The sequence below is a fragment of the Tyto alba genome, unplaced genomic scaffold (genome assembly GCF_018691265.1).
Source record: "Tyto alba isolate M040663 unplaced genomic scaffold, T.alba_DEE_v4.0 Super-Scaffold_1000006, whole genome shotgun sequence".
Lineage (NCBI taxonomy): Eukaryota > Metazoa > Chordata > Aves > Strigiformes > Tytonidae > Tyto > Tyto alba.
This window is the reverse complement of record NW_024881272.1, coordinates 12,178,164-12,205,560: the sequence shown is the minus strand read 5'-3', so window position 1 is coordinate 12,205,560 and position 27,397 is coordinate 12,178,164. Positions and strand designations below refer to the sequence as shown.

Genomic DNA, 27,397 nt, shown 5'->3' with positions numbered 1-27,397 from the left:
AAATAATTTCTTCCCTATATCTAAACTAAATCCATCCTCTTTCACTATAAAATCATTACCCCTCATCTTACCCCTACACCCACTGATAAAGAGTCCCTCCCCATCCTCCCTGTAGACCCCTTCAAGTACTGGAAGGCCCCTATAAGGTCTCCCTGGAGCCCTCTTCTCCAGGCTGAACAACACCAACTCTCTCAACCTGTCCTCACAAGGGAGGTGCTCCAGCACTCTGATCAACTTCATGGCCTACTCTGGACCCACACAAGCAGGTCTGTGTCCTTCTGATGTTGGGGGCCCCAGAGCTGGACACAGCACTGCAGGTGGGGTCTGACGAGAATGAAGCAGAGGAGGAGAATCCCCTCCCTCAACCTGCTGGCCACACGTCTCTTGATGCAGCCAGGGTACAGTTGGCTTTCTGGGATGTGAGCGCGCATTGCTGGGTCATATTTGGCTTTTTACCCACCTGTACCCCCAAGTGTTTCTCCACAGGGCTGCTCTCAATCCACCCATCACCCAGCCTGTATTTGTCCTTGGGATTGCCTCAACCCATGTGCAGGACCTTGCACTTGGCCTTGTTGAACCTAATGAGGTTTGCATAGGCCCACCTCTCCAGCCTGTCCAGTTCCCTCTGGATGGCATCCCTTTCTTCCAGTGTGTCAACTGCATCACACAGCTTGGTGTCGTTGGCAAACTTGCTGAGAGTGCACTCAATCCCACTGTCCATGTCACCAACAAAGATGTTCAACAGTGCTGGTCACAACACCAAACCCTGAGGAATGCCACTCATCACTGCTCTCGACTTGGACATGAAGCCATTGACTGTAACTTTTGAGAGCAACCATCCAGCCAATTCCTTATGCACCGAGTGGTCCATCTGTCAAATCCATGTCTCTCCAATTTAGAGTCAAGGATGTCATGTGGGATAATGTCAAATGCTTTGCACAATTCCAGGTAAATGACATTAGTTGCTCTTCCCTTACCCAGCAGTGCTGTAACCCCATCATAGGCAGCTACCCAATGAAGTTACTATAATACCCTGATACACACTAAAGCTTAAGAAATGCAAGTTATTAAAAGTGCAAGACTGAATATGTCTTCTATTTATTTGCAGGTCAGCAAGAGCTGCAATGATGGCTGAACTCAAGTGCTTTCTCTGAATCCCTTTATAAAGGTACGTTACCTTTTTTTCCTGGATAAATTGCATCAAAGGTTTAAAACAATTGGGTTGAATCAATTGATTCTACTGAAAAAATCAATCACCTGAATTTTTATACTGTCAGTACTTTGAAAGACTAAGTACTAAATAAATCCAAATATGAAATTGCTGAGTAGTTTAATTATGATCTGCAACCTATTTCTTAAAACAACCTCAGCACCATATAAATAGGAGGTTAAGTGTGAAAGAAATGTTTTAAAGCAACTCAGTTGTAATCAGTAGATGTCCTAACACAGACATTTGTATGAGACAGATTGGTAAAGCCTACTGTAAAAACAGAATTTGCAAATATATGGATAAATATAATGTAAAGACTTAAAATACTTTTTAAAGGAAAATCGGGGACATTGTTTAGAATTCTTTGAAGTAGACAATGAATTTGAGGTTTAAGATTATATATTTATATGGATTAGCAAAATAATTTTAACAGGACTCACTATGAGGCTCTCTTCCAGTTTTCATATGAAGCAAAGCTCCCTCCAGAAAAATAAGCAGCAAAAGGAAAGGAAGTAAAAGGTTGAAACAGTAACATTTTTTTCAAATAGAAGATGGTTTCCAAAAGGGTCACCAAGAGTAATTCATGCTTTGCCTTCCACTGTTCAAAAAAGTAATAAGCAGTATTGAAATGGGAGTGAAAGTGGACTAAGTCTTGTAGAAGGTGCAAAACTTTGCTTTAAAAAGAACACTACTCGCAAAGATTTAAAGGAAGATTTCATGAAGTACCTGTACAATAGGATTATAAATCACAGCATAACTTTGGCTGGAAGAACCTTTGGAGGTCGTCTGGTTGTAACTTCATGTAACAAATACAAAGTAACATATGGGTTGAATATTCACACATGATGATGGACTCTAAAACAGCTACCATCATATAGACAACAGATCTCCGAGTAATTGCTAAGTATTCTTTAAAATCAGTTCTTTAAGATCATAATTCTGCTGTGTATCAATGCTAAGAAATTTCTCGGAGCAGACCACAGAACTAGAAAGACAAATGACTCTTGGACCTAGAAGCATGTAGACAAGCAAACAGGATGGTCGGACATACAGGATAGTCGGACATACAGAAAAGCTTCTGAATCAGAAGAATTAAGCAGATAACGGCTCTTCAGGCTAAAAGAGAGATGAGTGGAAGGGATATGACATAGACAACTCATGAATGGCATAGAGATACTGACCAGAGATAAAGTATTCATTATTTCTTCATTTATTATTCACTTCCTTGATTCAAAAAAATAGGCGGGATCATGTTAATAGGCAGCAGGTTTAAAACAAACAAAGAAGTACTTTATTCACACAACTAATTATGAAAGTAAGTTAAACGATGTTGTGAACACCAAGATTTTAGATTGGCTCAAAAAGTGGCAATGAAAATACATGGAAGAAAAACTAAGAGCTAATTAAAAAAAAAGCACACGGTACTGGGGGGACTACCACAACATCTTACTCCATATTCTATCCTTAAGCATCCATTTAATTGGCTACTGTTGAAGAAGGGATCCTGGGCTAGATTGGCCTGCAGCCTAGCTCTTCTCTGGGAACCTCAAAGAGGTGAGCAGATTAAAAACTCTCCTGAAAAGCAGCATCAGTTTCTCAGGCTCTTGCCTCTGGCCCCTTCTACCAAGCTGTAAAACTTTCCTCAGGCAGAAGGCAGAAGCAGTTCTGGGAGCTTCTCTGAATTTTCAGCAGTCTTTTTTCTCCCATGGGATGGCTGCTTTCAGTTTTACAATGTTTCCCAAATTCTTTGTGTGAGAATTACTTTGAAGTAGTGATCAAATACTGATTTAGTTAAATGAGTGAGCCACAAAAAAAGAAACCATATGCTTTAGAGTAATGTTAAAATTCAGTAACTTTTGACTATTTTTAATCATTCATTGCCTTATTAACTTTGTTTTGCCTTCTGAGAATAACAGTACCCTGAGGATTAAAATCAGATATGAAAATAGATGGGTAAATGCAATAGTCCTCTTGAAGATGAATAAGAGATTTCTAAGTCCCACTAAACTTTATCAAAACACTATGCAATTTCTTTCTACTTGCCACTGTAACTAAAGGCAACTTTGGGCCATATGATTACTGCATATGCCTTTCTCTTTTTTTTTTTTTTTATTATTATTATTATTAGCGCTGTACTTTTTGTGTATGTGTGTATAAAATGCAAAACAGCGTATTTTTTGTTTTATTGGTCATACTTGTATGCCTATTTTGTCCACTTATACCTTACTCTTCTCTTTTATTCTGCCTGCCAACTCTGCTCTACTTATCCATGAACAGGAATGTTTTGCTTAGAACAGTCCATGCTAAGAGTGTTTTTACACAGAAAAAGAGAAAGATATTGTAGGATCTTTAATCCACTGCACCTTAAAAATTATGATAATACATGCTGAGCACGTATTAAACACCATTATTTCTCCAAGAGAAAAATAAAATGTTAGTTGCTCAAGATATAGAGACAGTCCCAAAAACACATCCAATAAGACAAAAGAGCCTAAATTACTCAACTACAAACTAATCTTGCAATCCAACCAGACAAGGATGAAAGAGTTTGACAAAATAAATGTATTTCACCCTTTGGCATCTAGGTCTTCTGATGTTTAATTAAAAGAAAAGGCTAAAGGCTATGTTCTTCTCTGAATGTTAGCTCACTGCTGAGATGCCAAAGGGACAGGCACCTTTCAAAATACCTCTCCCCAACAGGAATGTAAAAATAATTTTAATTTAAAATATAACAACCCAAATAAAAAACATTAAACTGCATTTGAAATGCTTCATTGGAAGACAAAACTCTGCTTTGCCTTCCAGAAATGCATTAGTGGAAAATTTCTTGGTGCAAAACATTAGACATGTTCTTTCTTGTATCCCAACAAAGCTGAATTCATTATTTTGGGAAGCAACGATAGCTCAGAACATGGCACTAGTGCTGTAATAAAAAAAAAAAAAAAAAGCAAAGATCCTAAATGTAATGTGTACTTATTGAAAATGTGAGATAAATTAATTTGATCTCACAAATTAGGTGTCACAATTCAGTGTATCTCTGAATTCAGCGCTGCTGAGATCCACCTGGAAGAAGCCATCCCATTAACTGCTCCTAAGAACATGGTGACCACAAAGAAATTCACTGGCTCTGGTCTCAAACCCCAACACCATCCCAGCCACATGATCTAAAACCCGTTAAAACATGTCTACCAATACTAAGAGATGGTCGGTTACAGCTGCAATTGGAGTCCTTGAAGGACTCCAGAGCCTTCAGAATTATACAGCACATCATCAAGCAGTACTGCCTCTCCTTCTGTGAAGGAGTCTTCCTTTTGTAGCAAGCACCCTCCTAGATGCCCTGTTAAACTAGTTCCTACCTGCAATTTACCTGGTTCACACAGATTCAGAGAGATATGCACTGTATGCTTTATATGCACCTTGAACAAAGTATACAGATGCTGCGTAGAGAAGGAAAAAACATCCATAACCCAATAAAACCCAGCCAAAACTTAAGCATGTGTGTTATATATATATATATATATATATATATATACACACATATAATCAAAGGTCATTTTTTGTTCTGTAGCTTAATATATTAACATGTAGAGAAGTCTTTAGCTGCCTATAAAATCTGGTGCTCCACAAACATTACAAAATTATTTATAGGGAAAACATGCAGAACCATATATACTTTGTTATGATTGTTAATTATTAGACACACTTTCAAGAGAAGTCAATGTTTGAGTGCCTTCAAGTCTCTAAAACAGTAATTTTTCTCTTTTTTTTTTAAGCCATATAGGCTGCTTTTTTATCTATAATAGGAAATTGTAAAAACTAAATCAAAAGGACATAAACAAGCAGGTCATTCTGGTTAGTCTACATGCAGCAAGTCTTCAAGTCTCCTGGTCAGCTACAGGATGCAACGGAAGTTTTACTACAATGAACCTTATTATGCTATCCCACACCAGCAAGCAGAAAGACCTCAAACTTCACTAGAGGAAGTTTTGTGAAACATTTCTCTTTCCTCCAGTATTCCTTCAGGCTTTCCCTGATTCAATCTACAGTCAGCTGCTCCTTCATGTACATATTCATTTTGACCAGTCATTAAAACACATGGTTATGTTCAATATAAACAGCATCTAAAGCTGAAAAGAATGTCTTACATATACTTTAGTATTTCAGTTCATGCCATCACATCAACTCCCCCAGAAGCTTTTCATAGATATTTAACAGAGAAAGAAATAAGCCTGTGGGACTCTGAGCAAGATCCTGAGGAATGATGCAGAAACAAGTGGACTGCAATGGTTTGATCTACCCAGTCTGAAAGGAAAGACAAGAACTATTAACAGGCAATTGCTATTAACTCCTGCATTTTATTGACAGGAAAAATAATTAAGTAACACTACCAAATGTCTCAGAAAAATACTTATCCATGTATTTCTTGATTCTATACACAGAAGCTCCTTTACTGAAGGAAAAAATGATACCTTGGTCTAATCCATCCTGATGAAGATAGTCATAATGAGATACTATTAGTGACATCAGTCAGCTCCTCACTTCTCATAAGAAAACTAAACACTGAGGGGTTGTTTAATACTGACTTCTTATTCTTGGTAGACTTTTTCTGTGGCTTAAAACCAAGACGTTCCCAACAAGGATACTGACAGCCAGTTAGTAACGAGCAACCAGAGATGCAGCCAGAGTCACAGGTAGCTGCCCCATTGCAGAAATGGAGAAATAAATTCCTGAATACCAGTTTTTCAGCACTGGGCTTCACACTGCAGAAGGCTATCTTTTCTTATCCATGAAATTGGGTATTCTCTATACGGGGCTGAATGAAAAAGACAACTGCCAATCAGGATTACCAAGGACTTGCCTGGATAGCTCATAAGCCAAGAAAATGAGAGACATGATTCAAATTCTCAGTTGAAGAGAGTAGTTTTATCTGTAACTATAGGCTTGGCAAAGAATTATCTGCAGGTTGGGATATACCAGCATTTGAATTTGGGCCAGAGCTTGCTTTTGGCTGGGCATATGGTTGGAGTGGCACTGAAATGGAAAACTGAGTTAGACTTGCATATCATATAACACGCTGTGTCAGAATTTGTTGAAATATCTCTGTTTAATATGCCTTGCTCTTATCTGAAAAGGAAATTTAAACTGTCAATATTATACTATCTCCCCTAATTTCTACTATGAAGACGAGATGCCATCTTTACCACAAAACATCTGAATATTGTTTCACTGCTTAGTAATCAAGTACATATAACAATGACAAAACCTAGCTAAAAGATTCCACAATCCAATTTCAACAAAATATAAAGCACACAGTAGCTCATTTCCCACTATGTCTTATTAAATAAACATATCTCCAGTCTAATTAAACAAACATATCTCCAATGCTGTACTTCTCCCTAGACAGATTTTTTTTTTTAACATATATTTCAGGCTATAAGACCAGCTATTTACTTCAGATCCTTTCCTTTATAATCTGTGTAAAATCAGTATTACAGGATTACTTCACAAAGCAGGTATGGACCAGACACCGATGAGAAATACAAGTACCCTTTTTAAAATTACTATTTGAACTTTGAGCTCCCAGGCTCAAAAACAGCTTTGGCCAAGCTATTGCACTGTATACATTACTTGTTAATATTCTGTCTCTCCCAAAAAAAACAGTCAATATTCTACTCTCTTTGAAAATAAAAGATCTGTTGGTTCTGTTCCTCAGTTCAGAACTAAGGTTCTCTAAGATTTAATCCATGTTGATAAAGAAATGAGCTATTTAAGAAGTCAGAACATGCTCAGTGACATTCTTTCACAGATCAGATTTTGAGTTTAATCTGCAATGAATCTTGAATATAAGGCTTCTAGTGTTCTATTTTTACCAAGTTTATCCTTCTGATATGAAATATACTTTCACACTTTTAGAAATTCAAGTTCCAATATTTATATTAGCAGGAATGTTTAGGGTAAAACTAGTTTTAAAAACACCAAGCTGTGAATCGATCACATTTAGACTCTTTATACCATTAAAAAAAATAAAAAGATAGCAACATACACTGTATTATTCCAACAGCTGAGAAAGAGAAACAAAATAATTTTTACTCTTATTAAAATGCATACAAAATTATTTCTATTAAAAACACTAGTTGGATTGCATCATCGTTCTCAAGGAAACATACAAAACCTTAATTTATGCTTATGCATATACATGAATGTTCCATTTGTCATTTAAGTCAATAGTGCAAATCACACGCTTAAAATTAAACACATGCATAAAAGTTTTTATGACATCCCTTACACAAGGGGAAAAAATGTTATATAATTATCCCTCCATATGCCCATTCTAGGCAAAAGCTGACACCAATGTAATCACTTCTCAAATACATTTAAGCAGAATCATGTTGTTCTACAGTAAAATGCAAACTCTAGACCAAATTTTTCCTGGCTTTATAGGTGCAAATACATTTATAGGTTCATTCTCTCAGTGGCTTTTATTATCTGCTGATTAATCCAAGGAAAGGTTATCTAAAACCTGTCTCCCCTAAAACTTAGTAGATAGACCAATTCAGGAGGCTATCTGCAACTGGACCACAGGCTGAAGTCATAGTGCACAGCATAAAAGTTGTATTTTCTTTTGATTTCTAATTTGTTCTTCACTTGTACAGCCTCTACACACATTTCTTTCTGTACAGTTTCTGCACATATTTCTTTTCTCATGACTGTTTCATTTCCCAGGAATTTCTCAGCTTCATCATACATTATTCACTTCTTCTACCCTTCTTATTCAGCACAAAGCAAATCTCAAGGAGGGAACTGTCACTGTCAAACTTTAACCAAAGTCCAAAGAAAAACAAATGAAACAGCCATGAACAACTTATTGCTCTTAGGGTACTTCAGCTAGATAGGTTCCTCCATCAGTGAGCTTTACCCACAGAAGACAAGAGATATTTTAATCCAGTATCCTCACATTGTTTTGTTTAGACCATCCTTCTACTCACAGTACTTCTCATCAAACTTAAATGATTTTTCATTCAGGGCTAAGCTGTGTCAGTAAAAGTTGAATTGGACTCTAACTGGCATAAAAAGAGAAGCACAACTCATCAATTTGGCTATGCTATGCCTTCCACATTCATTATTCTTTAATAAAATCACCAAAGACAGACAAGAGACAAGAGCATGATGTTGAAAAGTTTGTTCTAAAGTACTTACAGCCCAAAATTATTGTATTTATTGCTGATATCAAACTCCATCAATATTTAGTCACTGCAGATGCCAGTTATTTATTTACAGCAAAAGCCTGCTTTCTTAAATTAGTACCCATGCCTCAGCACCATAACATGCAACACTGGTAGCAGTATAATATTAAACATCCAAAAGACAAAACAGTCTGGGCAGCAAACTGGGGGGATTTTTCTTGTTTTTTCTTTTTTTAATTAAAAAAAAAAAAAAGACAACACATGACTATTTAAATATTATCTTTGAATTTGACTACCTCTCTCAATAAAAAGAGCACCATAGCACGAGGATTTCCAGAGATTTTTATGCCAGTGTTCTTGAAAAGCTTTTAGGATCAATGCAGTAATGTATGTCTGAAATAGCCAATCTGTTACAAGTGCTGGATATCCCTCTGGATAGCATCTTCTGTCTCTCAAGGCAATGTGCAATCTGATGAGCAATATTACTTAGGATATGCAAAAGAGATGCCAAGAGTTTACCAAAGACATTTGTGTCCTTAAAAGTCATCTCCACCAAGTTACAGCTGGACTCAGAATGCATCTGCTGACAAAATGCAAATAAAAAAGCTCACTTCATTTGAAAACCTACAAAGTACACGTACGGAGCACAGTAGTATCTTTCATACTATTATTTATTTTTTAAAAATTAATGTCAGAAGCAATTCTGTAAGACAGTCTTCTGCAACGATATCTCTAATAAAGGGACTTAAACATAATGCAAATATTCTGCATTTCTAGTGGCTTTCAAAAATATAACAGGAACCAAGAACTTTACTCAGTAACACTACCCCAACAACTCAAAGAACTATTATGTGTAGGTAAAGGGACAGGGTGGGGAGGAGCAGAAAGGTATTTTAGGCATTTGTTACACACACCTTTTAAATGTCTATTTCATTCAACTACTCTGGTGATCTGAATTGTACTTATTCTTCAATAAAAACTAATTTTAAAGTATCCTTGTATATGAAGATCACGTAAATACTTCTATCAGATTTCAACAGCAAGTAAAACCACCAGTCTAATCAAAAGGTTCTCAAAGCTAAATTACCTGAACTTTTTAGGAGTCTACATGAGACAGGTCTGTTTAAGGATCTGGACCTCTAAGGACTACTTTCCAAGCACACATTACACTTCACTGCAACATATGCTACTGAATGGGAAGAATTCAGAGTCCCACTTGGAAAAAGTGTTCTCATCCTCTTCTGCATTATTTAATTGATATTCTTGATGTTTCCCCCTCTGTATTTATTTTCAGAGTTACAGGGTGCTCTTTTTTTTCTTTTTTCTTTAATAACTTCGGTCAACAACACACAGAGCAATCTAGGAGTATCATGAAGCAATTTTTTTTGCTAGAGGGAACAAAGCGACGATAGGTGTTCCAAAACATGGCAAAGGTACGTGACTAAGAAAGGTGTGGTCTGCTTCAGCTAGTTACAACATTTAGACTTTCAGAGCCGAGGCAGCTGCAATGCTAGTGGCACAACCAGCATTCCTACTTCTTAAAAAGTGCTTAGCTCTGCCAGGCTGTAATGTGGTGTATAGAGTTGCCATCCCGTTTAATGTTTGACTCCAACTACTCTCAGGTGTCCACATCTAGAAATATTTATTAATCCACATCCTAGTTTTATTCCAAATAATATCTGCATAACAAATCTCCAGTAATTAAACTATACAAGAAACATAAAGGACAGAAATGTAATTACTGTAAAAAATTACACTAAAAATATCACACAGTTACACTGAAAACCATTGAGTATTTTATACAGACACATAATGGGTCTCCAGAGAAAATATTCACCCACTTGAGTACACAGTTGGTAAGCAAGCATTTAATTTTCTTAAGGGCTGCTGCTGTCATAATTCCACGAAAGTATCTACTATAAACTAAGAGGAAGAATAAAATCACTTTGAAATTCTACATAAAACTGCAATTGGTTTATGCCTTTTAGAAAAGTAACTCATATTCAATACAGCTAAGTACCGAGCACCACTACAGTTAAGAGAGTTGAGAATACCCAGAACTTTGCAGATCATAACCTAAGCTTTATAAGCAACTGTCTGCTTTTCATCACTTCGTTCTTTTAAAACTGCAGAGTACAGCAGGGTGGGTCATGTTAACCTAAACCTAAAGCCCAGAGGTGTTTCGTTGTGCAGACAGAACTGAAGCATTGCTTAAAGAAACAAGGGAAAAAAATTAGAGTTCAGTCAGCTGACCTTATCTTTGAAATCACAAAGAGAGCAATCGCTTTAGACCTTCACAACTTTAGCAACAAAAAAAGTTCTCAACATTGTGTGTATTACAATGGCATTCGTAATGCAACTTGATAAAGTGAGTTACAGCTTTCTCGCTCTTTTTATTTAATGTTTAACTATTAAAAAGTCATGACACAAACCTGGGTCCATGTGCCTAGAGTTTCTTCTAATTCCATTCGTTCGTTTCTGCATAGCAAAAATACAAATCAAGGATATGAATAAACATGTTTTCATGTAGGCACACTACACTCCTTTCATTCCCACAATCTACTAGGCAAAGCTGGTTTTCTTAAGTTATTTCCCCCAACCACCACCACAATTATCTTTATCTTGCACAAAGATCATACTTTGAAAAACATTCTTACTCACGTAGATAGCTTTTTCATATATCCTATGTTTTCTGACACTAGGCTCAAAATATTCTTAGTCAGGAAGAAGGTTTGTTCATACATCAACATCTTGTGATACCAAGAACAAATTTATTTTTTAATCATTTGTGAACAGAATAGTGGAAGAATATGCAGCTTGGCATTATCTGCCCTAGATAACGTCCACAAACACAAAAGTATCAAAGCTGTTTGTGCTGCTTTAATAAGGTAGAAATTTTCACTATTGCTACTTTGTATTAAGGTAGCTAGAATTTCCTATGGAATTCTTAATTTTCTTATTTCCTGGTCAAGTACTTAAATATATTTAGTAACATGCCTCCCTCCTTCTTTTAAATTTGGATGAAGCAGAGCTGTGTGAAATCAGAAGCTCTCTGACAAGACTGTGACTTTTTTTAAAAAAAAATTTAATGTATTTTAATGTATCCAAGAGACTTAACACGGATCCCTGAAAATTTCAACGTGAAATAATGCATATCTGCGAACTACTGATCTGCTTTTGCAAACTTGTTTTGACTGGTGGCTTGCACAAAGGTTCATGCATTTATTTATTTTTTAATCAAACCAAGCAGAGAAAAGCACATTGCATAACAAAGGGAACAATTAGGTTGCTCCGATTTACTTGCAGTTGATATAAGCTGATGCAGGACACACACCAAGGCAAGCCAGAAAGCAATAACCTGAGGCACAACCCAATTACTAAACCCTGTAGCAAGCTGGCAAAATGAAAAGCTTGGTTTAAAAACAGCTTTCAAACTCCTGAGTCTTTGGACATACTCTCGCTGTACCCCACAACTCGAACTAAAGAAAGGATTCAAGTTTTGTTTCAGCTGCTGTGGAAAGAAAAAAAATTTGAAACTGATGCTGGAATGAAGGTAATAATACTGAATAAGAACAGAAGGCTCAATTATATCCTAGTTATTTTTTTTTAATGGAGGCTGTATTGCTGATCAGGATTGATGCAGAGTGGTAAGTAACTGCAGATTTGCACAGGAGAGGAAAAGGGGCAGGAATGGGAAAAGCAAGCATGAAGGAAGATACAGGTATGTTTAATTGAAATGAAAAAAAAATATAATTCTGTGATAACTTAAGTCATATGCACCAAAGAACAGGATGGAAAACAATTATAGGAAATAATTCTTGAGCTGTATGAACACATGCTCAATACCCTTCAATATACTACAGTACTAGTATATTTTATTACATTACTAGTATGAAATCTAAAACTAAGTTTTCCAAAATGACAGATCCTCATCTATGCTCAAGTTTTCTTCTGCACAGAGAGAGTTAAAGCAAGCACTTAAACAAGAGTCTTGGTAAAAATAAAAGCAATCCTGACATTTTGGATCTACTCAGTAGTCGATAGCAAATTGATAGCTCCAGAAAGGAAGCCATTTTTTCCTTACAAAAAAGCTTTATAAATCAAGCTAGGGGGTGAGAAGCCAAGGAGCGGGAGGAATTTGATACGACCACTATACATATTTTCTTCATCCAACCACAGTATCTCCAGCACAGTCAGGTTTACCGAGTCTGACAGCATCATCCACAAGGCCCAGTAAGCAATCTGTTCACAGCTCCCCAGCACTGCCTGTCAGCTGCAGTACTGGGAGAGCATTAGTCAAAAGGACCATGCTGTAGTTTCCGTATTTTAGAGTGCCCTTACTTAGCAGGTATTTTTAGGTAGAGACCTAAAAAGCCAGGCAGCAGGTGGCAGAAGGCACGGCTGAGGGAGCAGCAAGGACAGCAGGCAGGCAGCAGCGTCTCGGGCACAGGCACGGTCTGTGGTAGTGCAGCCCTCTCCTCAGCCGGAGGCTCCTTCCCCTCTTCCCCTGCCAGGCCCCCAGGAAGCCAGTGCCCGCTGCCGCGGCCTCTGCCCACCTGAGGCCCACAGCCAAGGAGCTGCCAGAGGGTGCTGGGGCTCCCCTCACGGCCCCCAGCCCTGTCTGGGGTCACAGCAACACCATGACAGCTCACACGTTGGAGAGCACACATGTGGTCAGCCCTGCGCATGACCCCCCCACTCCAGCCATGTCAGCAGTAACAACCTTCCGATTCCATTACCCGTTCTAGTGATAGCATCAAACACATACATGCTGATGGAGAGAAGTAGCATACATGCTCGTACTTTGTTCATGACCAGTACGCCATTTAAACAGTTAAATTACCATAAACTTCTGATCTAAAATAGATGCTAAAAACTATTATACTCTACATCTAAAGTGCTGCCACTCTTTCGTCAGAACTGCCAGACAAAACCCAACTGCCATGCCCTTCTGTACTTCAGTGAAAATGCACCAGGAGCTGAAGGAAAAACAATCCGGGGTACCTTGCAGACTTCTCGGGCTGACAGCAAGGTACACTATGTGCACCAGAGTAGCCCCTCTGTACAGGGCCCATTTTAACATTCTTTCCAGATCATATAAACTCCATAACAACTAGATACCTCTGCAGATAAAGTCCTTTTATGTTTAGAGGCAAACACTGCCCTGCTGATCCTTTATCGCCCCACAGCCTGGCATGGCAGAGACTGGTAAACTAGCATGTTATTCCAGGAGGACATAGTAGCATATAAAAAAAAAAAAAAAAGATTACTTTAAACTCTACTGCCAGATTTGCTCTAGGAACAGAAGCGATCTAGATATCAGTTGTGAAGCAATGTAGTTTTTTACCTGTAACTTAAAAAAACACATCTTCACCCCTTCCAGTGCTCTTGGCATTAAGCCATACCAACTGAACATGGAATCACACTTTGAACAGAATACATTTATATTTAATAATGAATAGCTTGTTTAGGACAACTTATATTTTCCACCACTCTAAAGGAATCTGTTGTTAAACGCAGAATAACATACCTGCTCCAACAGCACATGCACAAAGTAAATAAGGAGCTCTCATGTCACTGACAAAACAAACATCACATGCAAAGGAAAACAAAACCTTACCTCATGTTTCAGGTTCCCGTGTTCTGAAACATAAGTAAAAATTGGCATTATTGGTGACTGTAAATCTTACGCTTTTTGTATAGTGATCTCAGCCTGTGCTGTGTTGCATTACAGAAAACACTGCTGCCTTCTTTCGCTACCTGATACCTGCAGCCTCCCCGGCAGCCGGGGCTGTGCCAGGTGCTGTTGTGCAAGCCCCACTGCACCCTCCGTCCCGCTCATTGGTCCCGCCGGCTGCACCGGGCCGCGGGAAGGGCTCCTTGCTGAGAGCCACACCAGCCTGGGCCGCTACACTTTATACGTTTTTAGAACATTTCAAAAATACTTCATAAATATTGACGCATCAGGGATTCAAAAGCCACAGTTTTTCATTGCAAGCCAAGTTTACACCTTTTCTTGCTTCTGTCTTTTCACTGCATGCCAGTGTATATCAAGGGAAGGTGTATACCTTTAGCTTCACAATTTTCTATATTTAGTGTCTTTAAGTTCAATTCAGCATTGCATTAGTACACCACAGACTCTGAAGCCACTGGTGTTTTATTTGCCTCTTTCTCTATTAATTTTCTTGTACTATTTAAAAATGAGGAAAAAAAAAAATTAAGTACTGTGGGTGATCAGAAATGCATCAAGACGGTAACATTTTTGCACGCACACACCATCACACATGACAAAAGACACAAAAGGATATGTTTTTACATTTTTCTTTGAATGTCTAAACTAATAACAGGTATACTCTAGATTTTGGTTCAGTGCCTTATCAAAGCATAAACAGCTGTATTTACCTGTGTTCACTCTCTAGCACTGCACACGCTGTTGAGGTAAAACACAAAATGCACATGCCTGGTCTGTACTTCATCACATTTGAAAACTTTCACTGTAATACCTTGTAAAGAGTAAGACATATTCACTGTAAACCAACTAAAAAGAATTACCTGCAAGTAGATTTTTTTGTTCTGCCAAAAAAAAATATCACATTAAATAGTAAAGTGTGGGAAAAAAAAATCTTTGGCTTTCTCGCATTGTATGCAAAGATGATAAGGCATGCCAAGACCAAGCACGCCAACTGAGGATTCTGGGCTGGGCTGGGCCGGGCCAGGGAGGCACAGCCTGTTTACCACAGGCAGAGCTCTCTTCTCACGTACACTTTCAGTCACAGTTTGCTCTCTCATACAGTGCACCAAAGATACATCATCTTGTCATCTGCAGAAAATACTTTTATGATTATAACCTTTCCAAAATTATTAATTTGCATTTGTATAGTGAGCAAAGAGAAGAAAAATAAGCCCACTCAAAGAAGGAGATATAGGTAGACTACTGAGGTTTTCTAAGGAGCCTGAGGAAATTATTTGCCTAAGTGTTGCTGAAATTCAATATAATTTTGGTATTTACTTTGGTATTACAATTTTATATGCCTTTCAGAATTTTTGCCAAAATCTGAATAAAATCACCTTTTTTTGAATGTTTCATCTGAGCATTATAAATGACTTCAAATGAAGGGAAGTCATTTAGGCAAATACTTGTGGTGGGGAGATAGGGGGGGCACAACTTCAAATCCAGGCTTAGGGTGTTTTTTGTCGTTTGGGTTTGGTTTTTTTAATAGCCCATATTTAGCTCTGTAAATCTCTTATCAAAAAAAAAAAAAAAAAAAGAAATAGAAAGTCATTCTATCCTCCAATGGTAGTTAATGTAATGGCTGCTGTTGTATATTATTTTTATGTCTAGGAAATATCCCAAACCCAACTAGATGAATTAATTGCACTTGGTGATTGCAGCATCCCAACATTTTTCATAATAAATAATTAAGAAACTCATTAATTAACTTTCAATAATTGGATTCAAGAAATCACTACACAGGAAGGTAATAAATACTCCTGATAATTTGCATAAAATAAATTTAATGAAAAGGAAGGTGGGGAGGGATTGGGGATTGGATTAAAAATAAAGCTCAAAACTTTACCAACACTGATGGGCCAAAATGCCACTTGTCATTTCACTGTTAACACTTCAGGAATAGAAAAACATCCGGTATCTCTATTTCCACAGAAAAGGCTATTAAAAAAATAAGATTTATGCTTATCTTGTTATTTCATTACAGTTTGAATATTCCTGTATTTCAGAATATTCTGTATTGAATTATGTGAATTGCCCCCTCATGAGAGATCTTTTTTCCAAATGTCACACAAGTATAAGAGCAAAAAAACCTCACTGCTATTTATTCCTATTTTTAGAAAAAGATGAATGTCTGAGGATATCCACCAGCAGATATTTTACACATGACAATTTGAATTCAAGTTCCTGCTCATCACCAACATGCCAATGAAATTATCAAGTGAGCGAGTTCTCAGTTCTGACAGCTAGTTACTTTTATTGCCATATTTCAGCACAGATTTTAGGTTTTTTGATTATTCACTGAGGCCATGATACCACTGGGTCACATTTTTATAATTATATTTTACTACAAAAGCAACAGGAGCAGAAGCTGGCCTCTATAAGTGAGGGAGCACAGATCACAAAATGGGAATAAACTGCTCCTCAGGGATGCAACAGAGCAGCTGGACTTACATGCTAACTAAATGGAGAGTAAATAAAAACGGTATGTAGTAAACTACTAACCTTCCTATTTTAAAAGAAAATTCAAAATATTTAAAATGCAAGAACAATAAAGTAAGTCACTTGGAAGAAGCTGTGGGACTACCTGCTCCTTTCCGGTCATTTGGCCAGTCATTGTGTAATCAGAACAAAACCAAATCATGACCTAGAAGTACTACAGAGTAGGACTCTGCACACACTATCAAGCCCCCTAAGTGACTTCTGTTCAGGTTGAGCAAGAACGTTAGTTAAACAACACAACTCAACCTTTGTTGCAGGTAAATAAAAAGCGGCACAACTCCAATGAACATTCTGAGATTTGAGCATTTACTTGTCAATTCTGTTGACAGCGTAGGGTTGGAGGAGAGCCGGCAATTTTGCAACTATTGATCAAGCCAGCAAAAAGGTAAACAGTGAAAGCTGCTGGTTTCTTTTTACATGTCAAAAACACATGCTTTTTATGAATAATCTCTAATGTGCTGTAGCAATAAATTATTACATAAACAGCATGGAGTATATTATTGGGCATATACATTACCATATGAAAGCAACTCTAAACTTAACCCATTCATACGGTAACATCTTTCAAGTTCACCACACAGTTCAAGAAACTTCTTTTCCACCTAAGGAAATATAGTACTTTTTCAAATGGAATTATCTAAAGGAGAAAGGAATCATGCGTAAGTTAACTAAAAATTACGATAAAAATGCCCAGTTAATGTTTTTCTAATCCATTTATGCCCTGATGAGAGATGCTTCAAACATTCCCTAGGAACAATGATATGAAGAAGAACATGTTGTGGGCTTGGCACCATATTTAAAATAATGAAAACATTTTCAGATACTAGAACCGTTACTGGAGTTCATTTAATTGAAATATTCAATAGTCTGTGGAACCAGCAAACATTTGTGTGTGAATACTTAATTCAATATGATTGGATGGACTTGGAAAAAGTCCAGTCTGGCAATAGAAACGGATTGTGAAGTCTGATGTTTTAGACTAGGAAACAGACTGGAGTTTTGCAGTATTTTCTGGGCAGACTGACACTGTTTTATCAATCCTGAAGACCTCTGCAGAAGTTGCAAGGGACACAGAAAAACCTGTACAATGAGAGTGGGAATAATGAGGGACACAGTCTACTACAGGTGTGTGTTACTCATGCTCACTTACCAAAGGTCCCACTCTTAATCATTTCCAAATATAAACCCTTCCAACTAGTGGGAGAGCATCACCAGATAAGTAAAATTGTCCTCTGCCTTGAAATGAGGCATAGGAATGCAGCTGAGAAGCCGGAAGAGGTAGAAAGGGGACACGTCCACATCAGACACCAAAGAAAAGAACACCACATATGTCCTTATAAATGGCCCTATCAGAGGAAAACGTGCATTCATCTTGTAATCCTTGTGTTTAAGGATTTTGTAAGGCCTTGTGTTTAAGACTGTACAATCAGACTTGAAGGAGTTCATCAGAACATTAGCCAACAAAAAAAGGGGATATGGAGGATTTCGAGTCACAGAAAAATTAAGCGATAGGGCATAAAAGTAAAATATATGAAAACGCAGAGGACTTCTTGAGCATGTACAGGGCCGCACTTCAGGGAAAAAAAAAAGAAGTTAAATCAATAATGACAGAAATGAACACAGAGACTTCAACCAGCACTGCTCATTTATGGCAACAAGAGCAGGAACAATAACAAACAAACAAACAAAAGGGCTAAATGCAGACATTTTAATCAGTTGAAATAATAAATAGAACAACGCTGCATCTTTTATCACTGCAACTTCTACAGTCAGTTGAACTGGCCTTCTTTGAAGCAAAACATCTGAAGAGCTGGCATATGTTTGTGTATAAGGCATAGCATGACAACACAGTAATTTATCTTCAGATTTTGTCAATTTTTCTCTCATAAGTGTATCATCTAAATCTGACACTTATTAAACTTGTCATTCTGAAGGTTTCATCTGTCTTTGGATGGCTGTCTTTTGAATTTTCACAAACTGTGACTTGGAAAGAAATACAAAAAGATTTCATCCACTCAGGGAGGTTCTAAGCATCATTTCAGAAAGGCTAGCAAAAACATCTGCTCAGTGGTCTAAAAAGAAAACAAAATCTCAGACTATACAAAAAAGGAAAATGCTGAGGAAAATTCAGATGTCTTTAAGAAACCTAATGGTATATTCTCGTTGCAGTGTTTCGAATTCTGATCACCCCTTTTCAAACAGACCTCTAGAAATAAAAGAAGTCTTCCAAATAGGAATGAAAATTCTTTGAGGCATAGAAAAAGTTCCACTTATAAAGAGATAGTTTTAAAAAGTTTAAGACTATTCAGTTCAGAGATTATGCTAATAAGAGGTCATGGGAAGTTATAAAATAATTTATCATATAGAAGCAGTTGGTCAAGACTTCCATTGACTCTTCTCACAAAAACCCACAAAGTCACATGTTAAATTAAGAAGATAAAAAGGTCAAACATAACCAGGATAAGATATGCAGCCTACAAAAAAAGACAACAAAAAAAAGCCAAGCAAATTTTACAGAACTCACTATTCCAAAATTTCTGAAACACAGTTAGATAATTCTGTCAATAAAAATAGAGAAGCTATGCGAAATCATTAACAAGATATAAAAATTCTTAGAACACAAAGAAGATAGAAAAGATAATTTAACAGGGTGAAGAAAGTAGCATCATTCCTAGGCATTGCCTACCACACAGAGGATTTTCACTTTCCTGTGAAGCATCTGGAATCAACCACTGGCAGAATGACTGAACACCAGATTAAACAGACCACACATATATCATGTGATATATATATATTCCATGTCTGTGGCCATAACTAATAGCACATGACTGGGGAATAATAATGTCCAGTGTCCTAAAATGATGACTGTTTCATGTCCATTATACCCTGTGAAAAAGGCTGCAATAGTCCCCTAGAAACAGAAGAAATACATAGCGATACAATAAATGTTCTAGGCATTTTGCTACTATTGAAGCATTCCGACTATGCTCCACAATTTCTTAGCTAATAGCGCTCTAGGCCACCTTTGCTAATTTCCCACAGGAGCAGAAAATGACACCACTAGAAAAATTAAATTTATCATAAATTAATTTCTCTAAAGATTTCAAAAGGGAAAGCTTCAAAATTAAAACTGTGTTATAATTTTGTGCATGCAGAGCATACTTTTTCCACAAAATGCAATGAAAATGTTGAATTTTACATGATATCTTTGTGTCTGCATTCCTTTAATAACATTTCGTAACTTAGCAGGCATGGCAGATAACTTATGGGAGACTTCATTTCTCAGCATAGCTCTGGAAAAGTGAAATCGGAGCTCTGGAAAATCGTTCATACTAAAGTTACACAAACCAATATTTAAAAGACTCTGAATTGTCCCATCCCTTTCTGGATCATTTAGGGAAGCAGGAACTGATAAAGCTCCTCCTTAAACCTTTCCTTACTCTGTGCACATTATGAATGGGCAGCACTGCTCAATCAACACTTCTTTTAAAAGGCAAATAAAGAGTAAAATGGAAAACAGTAAAGAAAAATCTCAACATTTCCCTTGCTACTCATTGGTCAAAGTCCCTCCTCAGGTGGAGAGAGGACACATTTTCAGCAAGGTGGGCAAAACCGTTCATCCGTTCCATATTCATTCATTTATAGAGCAAGGGGGAGCGTGGCAAGAACTGTAATTTAGAGTTTCCTTTTGCAGCTATGTAAGGAAGCCACAGCCTAGCACCTCCTGTCACGCTGCCTCATAAGTAGGTGGAAGATACACAACTCCTCTGGCTTATATTAGAGGTACAGCAATCTGGGAGCCTTTGCATAGAAGAAAAATAGACTGAAAATGGAAAGAGAAGTTTGAAGAGAGGACAGAGAACAGAATGCTTGGATATAAGCTAAACACATAACACAAAACAGTATTAACAAACCAGTTGCTTCCAATTTCACTAAAGAAAGCCTCAGTAGAGTATCATTCTACAAAAAACAGGGCAGTGATTTAAAGTAAAATCCAAAATAATATTATGCTTCCTTGAAGTTGTAAAATGATAATTTATTCCACTTACAAAGCAGTAGAGATTTGATTATGTTGTTTATTTCGTTCCCTCTAGCAAGTGCACAGCATTACTTAAGTATATATGCAGGATAACAGCAAGAAATCAGACCTTGCGTTATCTAGGCATTTATGGTCATTCTTACTGATACACGTTGCACCGTATGTGTCCACAGACCTTTACAGAGGAATAGAAAGACAAGATCCTGCCCCCCGGGGTCCAGCTATCCAATTAAAATAAAACCTATAAAAACAATTAAAACAGAAGGTGCAAAAGAAAGAAAAAAGTAGAAGTAGGGGCGGTTTATACCACAGAAGATAACTCTCTTGTGAAGAACTGTATATGTTTTTTCTACTCTATTAATTTAGTTGCCTTAAAATATTTAAATTTTAAGTATTTTTTTCTTTAGAATACCCATAGGAAGCTTTATGAAAAACCTGTTTTCCAAAAAATATTTCATTGAGAAATACTACAATTGACTGTATGTTTTTCAGATCTACAGAAGACTATTTTTAAAATGTCCAGACTTGGAAGACAGCATGGAAAACCTCCAATACAGGAAAGCAACTGAGAAAACAAAGTTCACTGACTGCAGCAGAAGTCAGTACGTGCCATCCTGATGATTTCATGAAAGAATGAAGCAGGCAAATAGCAAAGCGAGCCAAAAGCCAAGTAGAAGTCAGGAAGTAATGCTAACAGGGACAAATACAGAAACAAGCTTACACAGTTTTGAAAGGAACAAAAGCCTAAAGCCAAAATATTGAAGCAGCAGCTTAGTGAAGAGCAGTAGATGAAGTCAGGATGTAATTCAAGCAGTGGGAAAGAGACACTCTCTGCAACAGCATTTTGTACAAATTGTAGATAATAATGTCAAAAAGAAAATAACCCAATGGAGGAGGTTGCAGTAGGTTATGTGAGATACATGAGAAACTTTATAAACTATGATGAAATAATTCGGGAAAGGAATGTAGAAGTTTTAGAGAATTAAGAAAGACAATTAATTACGAAACTTCACCAACATATACAACTACACTTTCCAGAAATCACCATGTGTTCCAATGGCTTTTCTCTTTCAAATACATTCAAACAATAGGAAAGAGAAATTCGGGGGATGAAAGGGGTGGAAGGGGTGTTTCTCAGTTGTCCCCTCCATCAGCACCAAATCATCTCTAGAACGAAGAAACAATAGTTAAGAACCTGGACAGAGGGAAGACTCCAAAAAGGCACTAGGGTTATGTGACTAGCTGACGGGAGTGTAACAAGCTGACTGTCACCAGTTGAGGTACAAGGAAGGGAACGGAGCAAATCACGACAGCTAACATTTGGCATTTGCAGCGGGAGATCCAGGAGATGTCAGAGACAGAATTACAGATACAATACTAAGCAGGAAGGGAAGAGGTCATATTTGGAGTCATCTGAGGGAGACCAAATGATAGCTGAGGTCAAGAGAGTCTTTAAGGTCCCAAAGAGCAGAAGAATAGGGGAAGTGCAAAGTGACAATGGCCAGGGAAGAAACTCACAGAGTATAGCAATCGATTAAAAGAAAAGGAAAAATATGGTCCTTAGATGTGGGAAATAGAGAGCCATCAATCACCTTTTTGTGAATATTATGAGTAGACAGAAACCATGGAAACCAAAGAGATGAAAGAGGAAGCTGAGGCAACACAAACTGCTTTAGGAGTTGAGATGTAAATATGAAAATTGGCATAGACATAAAGGGAGAACCACAAGGATGATAGATGATACACTGTACAGTAGGTGTTACATATGAGCAGATTAAAATGAGCGCAATTCCTTGTTGTATACGACATTGACGGAGAAATTGGGTTTGACCTATAACAGTTCTCTCCTGCTTTCAAACATTTCAATTTAGTAGCAATAAAAATCCCTATGAATTCGAAAGGCAATTCTAATTGTGCTTATAAATGGTAGTTTCACAAGTATGTATGTTACAATAAACACAAATTAGAGGTAAATTAAACCTTAATTATATCTAGCAAGCTTTATGTCCTAATTAAAAATGGTATTCTAACAATAAAAATGACTTACCACCTGAATTAGCTCTGCCACAATTGTCTAATCTTCCTAAACATTCTTTGTGTGCTCCAGCTCCACACTTAGAACATAAATAGCCTTGATAAAATGTTCCCCTGTAAAATAAAATTAGGTAGTGATACATTAGAGGTGATAAATTCCATGCATAAAGGAAGTAAGAGACATGGCAGACCGTATTAAAAGTCATTTGCTGTTCTGCATAATGATAGTCCTTAAAGGCTCGAGAAAAAGTGACAACTGACAAGCAGCTCATCTGCCTTTTGTCACTACTAACCATTTTAAAAATCACAACCAGATAGTTTTTCTGGACTACTACTAGAATAACAGTCTTCATTTCAATTTACCCCAAAGCAACTTTCACACAGTACAACTGAAATTGTACCATTATGTATCTATCCTACTATAGATCTACAGTTCGTTTCATCTCTATGTGAATTTGCCTAGACACCATGAAGAGTAAGATCCATTTCAAGAGTTGTAAGTTTGAATATATATTTAAGCATTAGGGAGTTTATAGGCTATATTGCAAACATTCTTGACTTGAAATTTGTTCATTAAAAAAGAAAAGATAGATATCCACGTACATTTTAGTTAATATTCAGAGCTGCTAAATAAGGAGTCACTTTCCTTACTCTAAATGTTCTCCAATTCCCCTTAATGAATTGGAATCTAAACTTGAGTCTGAGGAAACTGTTTTATGGCTTTTCTTGTAGGTACAATTCAGTGAAGGGCTAACACAGAAGCAGCTTTTTACTTGTACCCCCAAGCAATTATATGAGTTCCATCTACTGATGTATCTGCTTATTCATCACGCTAGACTTGTTTGTCTCCAAGATTATCCTGACCAGTTTGGAGTGATTATGCATCCTAGTCTAACATGACACCTTCAGCTTCAAAAGAAAATTGGATGTCTCTCACAGAATCCAGGATTGAGCAAGTTAAACCTGAACAAAATGTACAGTAACTGCTATTTACTACAGCAATTTCTAGACTGTTATGATGAAATATATTTTTAATTAAATTCAGAAGCTCAGTATTTTTAAGTATTGGAATACACAAACTTAAAGACAAATAAGTACAAAGTATAAAAATATTTTAATGCAGACTTCCATTTTTATTTTTTTCCTTATTGCTGCACAGGAATGCAAGATTCTCTATATAAAAGTATAGGACATAACATTATCCTTCACTACAGATGCTTCTAAGACAAGGATTCTACCCCCACTTAAAGAATAGGCACTAAGGTTCAGATTTTTTTCCGAAGTATTTACACGTTAGCTTATGTTTGAAGCTTAAAATGACAATCCATTTTAAAAAGTGATTTAGGCACTTTATGAGGCTAAGTCCAGTAGGCTTTCAATACAACTTAGATATATCCAGGTGCGCGTCTATATACCAGAAGGTAGCACTTGGGGATACCAAAGCTATCTTCAAGCAAATTCGCATGCCTATGCAGAACAATGCAGCATCATGCAGGCTGTGTCCTGAAAGCAAGACAGCCGTTTCTCAGCAACAGCAGTTAACGCAGTAACAGAGACGCAGTGACTCAACTATACTGCTTCAATTTCAGAAATCAGCCCTGCCATCTCGAGGTTCAGGATGTCTGCACCACTCTTCATAGTCACTTAGACTTTACTGCATTGAAGGGGGGGAAAAAAAAATAATCTCTGAAAATCCAGGCCAGTCTCACTGATCAGGAGAAAGGTTGCTAAAGGAAAAAATACATGAGGTTATTTTATTCAATGCCTGTCCTTAACAAAAGCACTACCCATACTTCATACCCCATATGCCCTTTCTAAAATTCTGTAGCTACATTTTTTTGGAATATCAACAATACGCAAAATAGATTCATATTATAGAATCATTGAATGGTTGAGGTTGGAAGGGACCTTAAAGCTCATCCAGTTCCAACCCCCCTGCCATGGGCAGGGACACCTTCCCCCAGCCCAGGGTGCTCCCAGCCCCGTCCAACCTGGCCTGGAACCCTGCCAGGGAGGGGGCAGCCACAGCTGCTCTGGGCAACCTGTTATGAGCACCTGAACTGGCCAAATTTTACAAAGCTTTTGTATGTCCAACTCACACTATGAAATTTAGATTCAATATATACCCCTATACCATTGGACATTCCATATTTACAAAAAAAACCCAACAAGTTAGCTCCTAAAAGACAGCTCAACCAATGAGAAACTACAGATGTATAAGCATGTGTCTTTCAGAGGAAGGAGGGAGAAAGCATGGAATTTCTTAGTTTGAGTTAGCCTTAAAAATCCTTGCTCATGAATGCATTAGTTGCCTGCTAGAACTTCTTAACTAGCTTTGCAATATCTATCCTCAATTTGTCTACATATCTCCAGTTGAGAAATGCCTGTTAATGCCTCACAGTTATTTTCTGTCTCACAAAGCAATCTCTCCATAGCAGACATTTATGAGCATCATCTTAATATGATTTTCTGAAACAAATATTCCATTTGTTCTTGTAACTGATGGTCTACAGCAATGAGCCCCATAGAACAGCCATGGTAGTCAAAACTGTACAAAATGGTTGTCATTTACTCTTACATACCCTAACTCCTGTATTAAATAAAGTAATTCTCATAAAAGAATCATGATAAAGCAGCCTTCTGAAAAAATGAGGAGCATCTTGAGGTTTTGAGATTTTTAACAGCACTCCTGTTAATGTTTGGAAATTTCATTATAAAAACTTGCAAATGCAACAAGAAATACTACATATGACTTCATGGCTTGTCTGTCTTGGACAGGTACCCAGCCAGCCATGTGTTTCCACATGCTCCTTTGACTCAGATACTTCACCTGGGGGTGGGGGGAATCTTACCTCAGAAGCATCTGACAGACTTTGCAAGATGTCACGCGACTGAAGGTATGCATTTTGAACTCATGAAAGCTTGTATCCGCATAGTCTGGCCGTATGTTGGACCTAAAAAAAAAAAAAAAAAAAATGAAAATCATCTTTAAACTGATGAATTCTAGAACACAATGCAGCATTCACAGCAGAACATCTGAATCCATGAACAACTAGTTCTGTTTACACTTTAATAATATCTTCACCGAAGGGAACCACAAATATGGACTTTACCACACACCTTGAAATGAAATCTAAATTATTACATTATGCAGACCTGGTCCTTTAAAACACACCCTGTAACTACCTTAGCTGTCACAGTAACTAGAAAACTATACACCAAAACAAACATCATCTGGTTTTAATTCCTGTTCAGGTAACTAGGATCAGTTTATGGAGCTAAAGAACGCTCACTTTTTCATTCTCAAATATTTTGTTATGGGGATGTACAAGGAAGAGCAGTTTGTACGGAGAACTACCACATTTGAAAACATGAGCAGCAGATTTGGGACAGTTAGGTCACAGTTGTGCAGCAATACACTGGATAACACAAGTGAATTCAAAAGCAATTAGAAAATATTTGGTGGGGTTTGGCTAGTCTTTCTTAAATGTGCTTCCCAATGCCTACAGCTGTTGCTACACACACTTATTTTAACAAATAAAATAGAAGATCACTATTCACACTGCTAAGATACCAACACAATATTGGCAGACTTATTTCCAAAGACCATATATATGCACAAAGCACTGGTCCATTACTGTACATGTGTTTTTCTCCCTACTGATCCCTTTTAAAAGCAAGAGTATAATTTTAAAGTGACCCACTCATCATTTTGTTGTACTGGTGACCGTTTGCAGCCTTATGTAAATTTTATTAAGTAATCCATTCAATTTTTTCAGTCATCTTCCCCATTTCCAAGACTGGGGGGGAAATCAGAAATTTTCAATTGATTTATTATCGGGTTTTTTTGTTACTCAATAACATCCCCAAAATATCTTAACGCTATCCAAACCAGTAACACTGAAATGCTAGCTGCATAATTTAATATTAAGCTAGACTGTATCAGACAAGAAATATATATAGAGAGAGAGTAAGGAGTAATGTATTTTTAAGTATTATTTGTATTACAATGCTTAGGATTCCATACATTTCTGGTATTTTTCTAACAAAAACATAGGAATGCATGATGCATAGGAATCAAAATAGGAAAAAAATCCTGAGCATGTGGATGCAAGAATCAGCAACACTCAAAGGAAAGACCAGAAGCTTTTCCAACACACAAAAATACAAATTCATGCATTAAAGTTGAAGATACTTATTAGATAAATTTCATTTCTATGTATTATAAATAACTTCTAGACTATAACATAGACCAACCACGAATTGTAATGAAACATAAATACAAGTAACATGCAAGCATCAATCTCTTCAGGACTGAATGAAAAGGCTTATGAAAAAAACATTTTGAGAATCTCTTTAAGTACCTAATGTCAGAAAGGTCAGTCTTCTAATCTAACTGCTGAAAATTAAACTGTACTTAAAAAGCAAATGGGATTTCGCTTTTATGCTTAGGAACAAGCTTACACTCAGTACTGTTTTAACTAGCTCATTAGTGTCTCTCTCTCTGCTATGATATGCAAGATGTTAATACCACAACTGCTGCTAACTAAGACAGGCATGGATACTACTCATTCACAACAGGAAGGTACAAGTATCAGGATAAAATTCATCTCAAAAAAAGTAAAGAACTTCTTAAACCATAAGAACGGCATATCATTTCGGGGCTGATAACTCTGCAGAGCAAGGCATTTTTACCAAGG

At 37.1% G+C, this 27,397-nt stretch overlaps 1 protein-coding gene across 3 annotated transcripts in view; it reads right to left on the bottom strand.

Moving 5' to 3' along the window:
• The window catches only part of VAV3 (vav guanine nucleotide exchange factor 3), a 172,062-nt gene that overhangs the window by 44,483 nt on the left and 100,182 nt on the right, over positions 1-27,397 (bottom strand). For 2 of the 3 annotated variants that reach the window (XM_033000720.2, XM_033000721.2), the window contains exons 16-19: positions 25,550-25,651; positions 22,711-22,811; positions 14,015-14,037; positions 10,827-10,872 (exon numbers count right to left, since the gene is read on the bottom strand). In XM_033000720.2, the coding sequence (XP_032856611.2) occupies positions 10,827-10,872; positions 14,015-14,037; positions 22,711-22,811; positions 25,550-25,651 (272 nt within the window). The remainder of the gene's footprint in view (positions 1-10,826; positions 10,873-14,014; positions 14,038-22,710; positions 22,812-25,549; positions 25,652-27,397) is intronic. The other variant, XM_042784040.1, reaches the window with a different exon arrangement.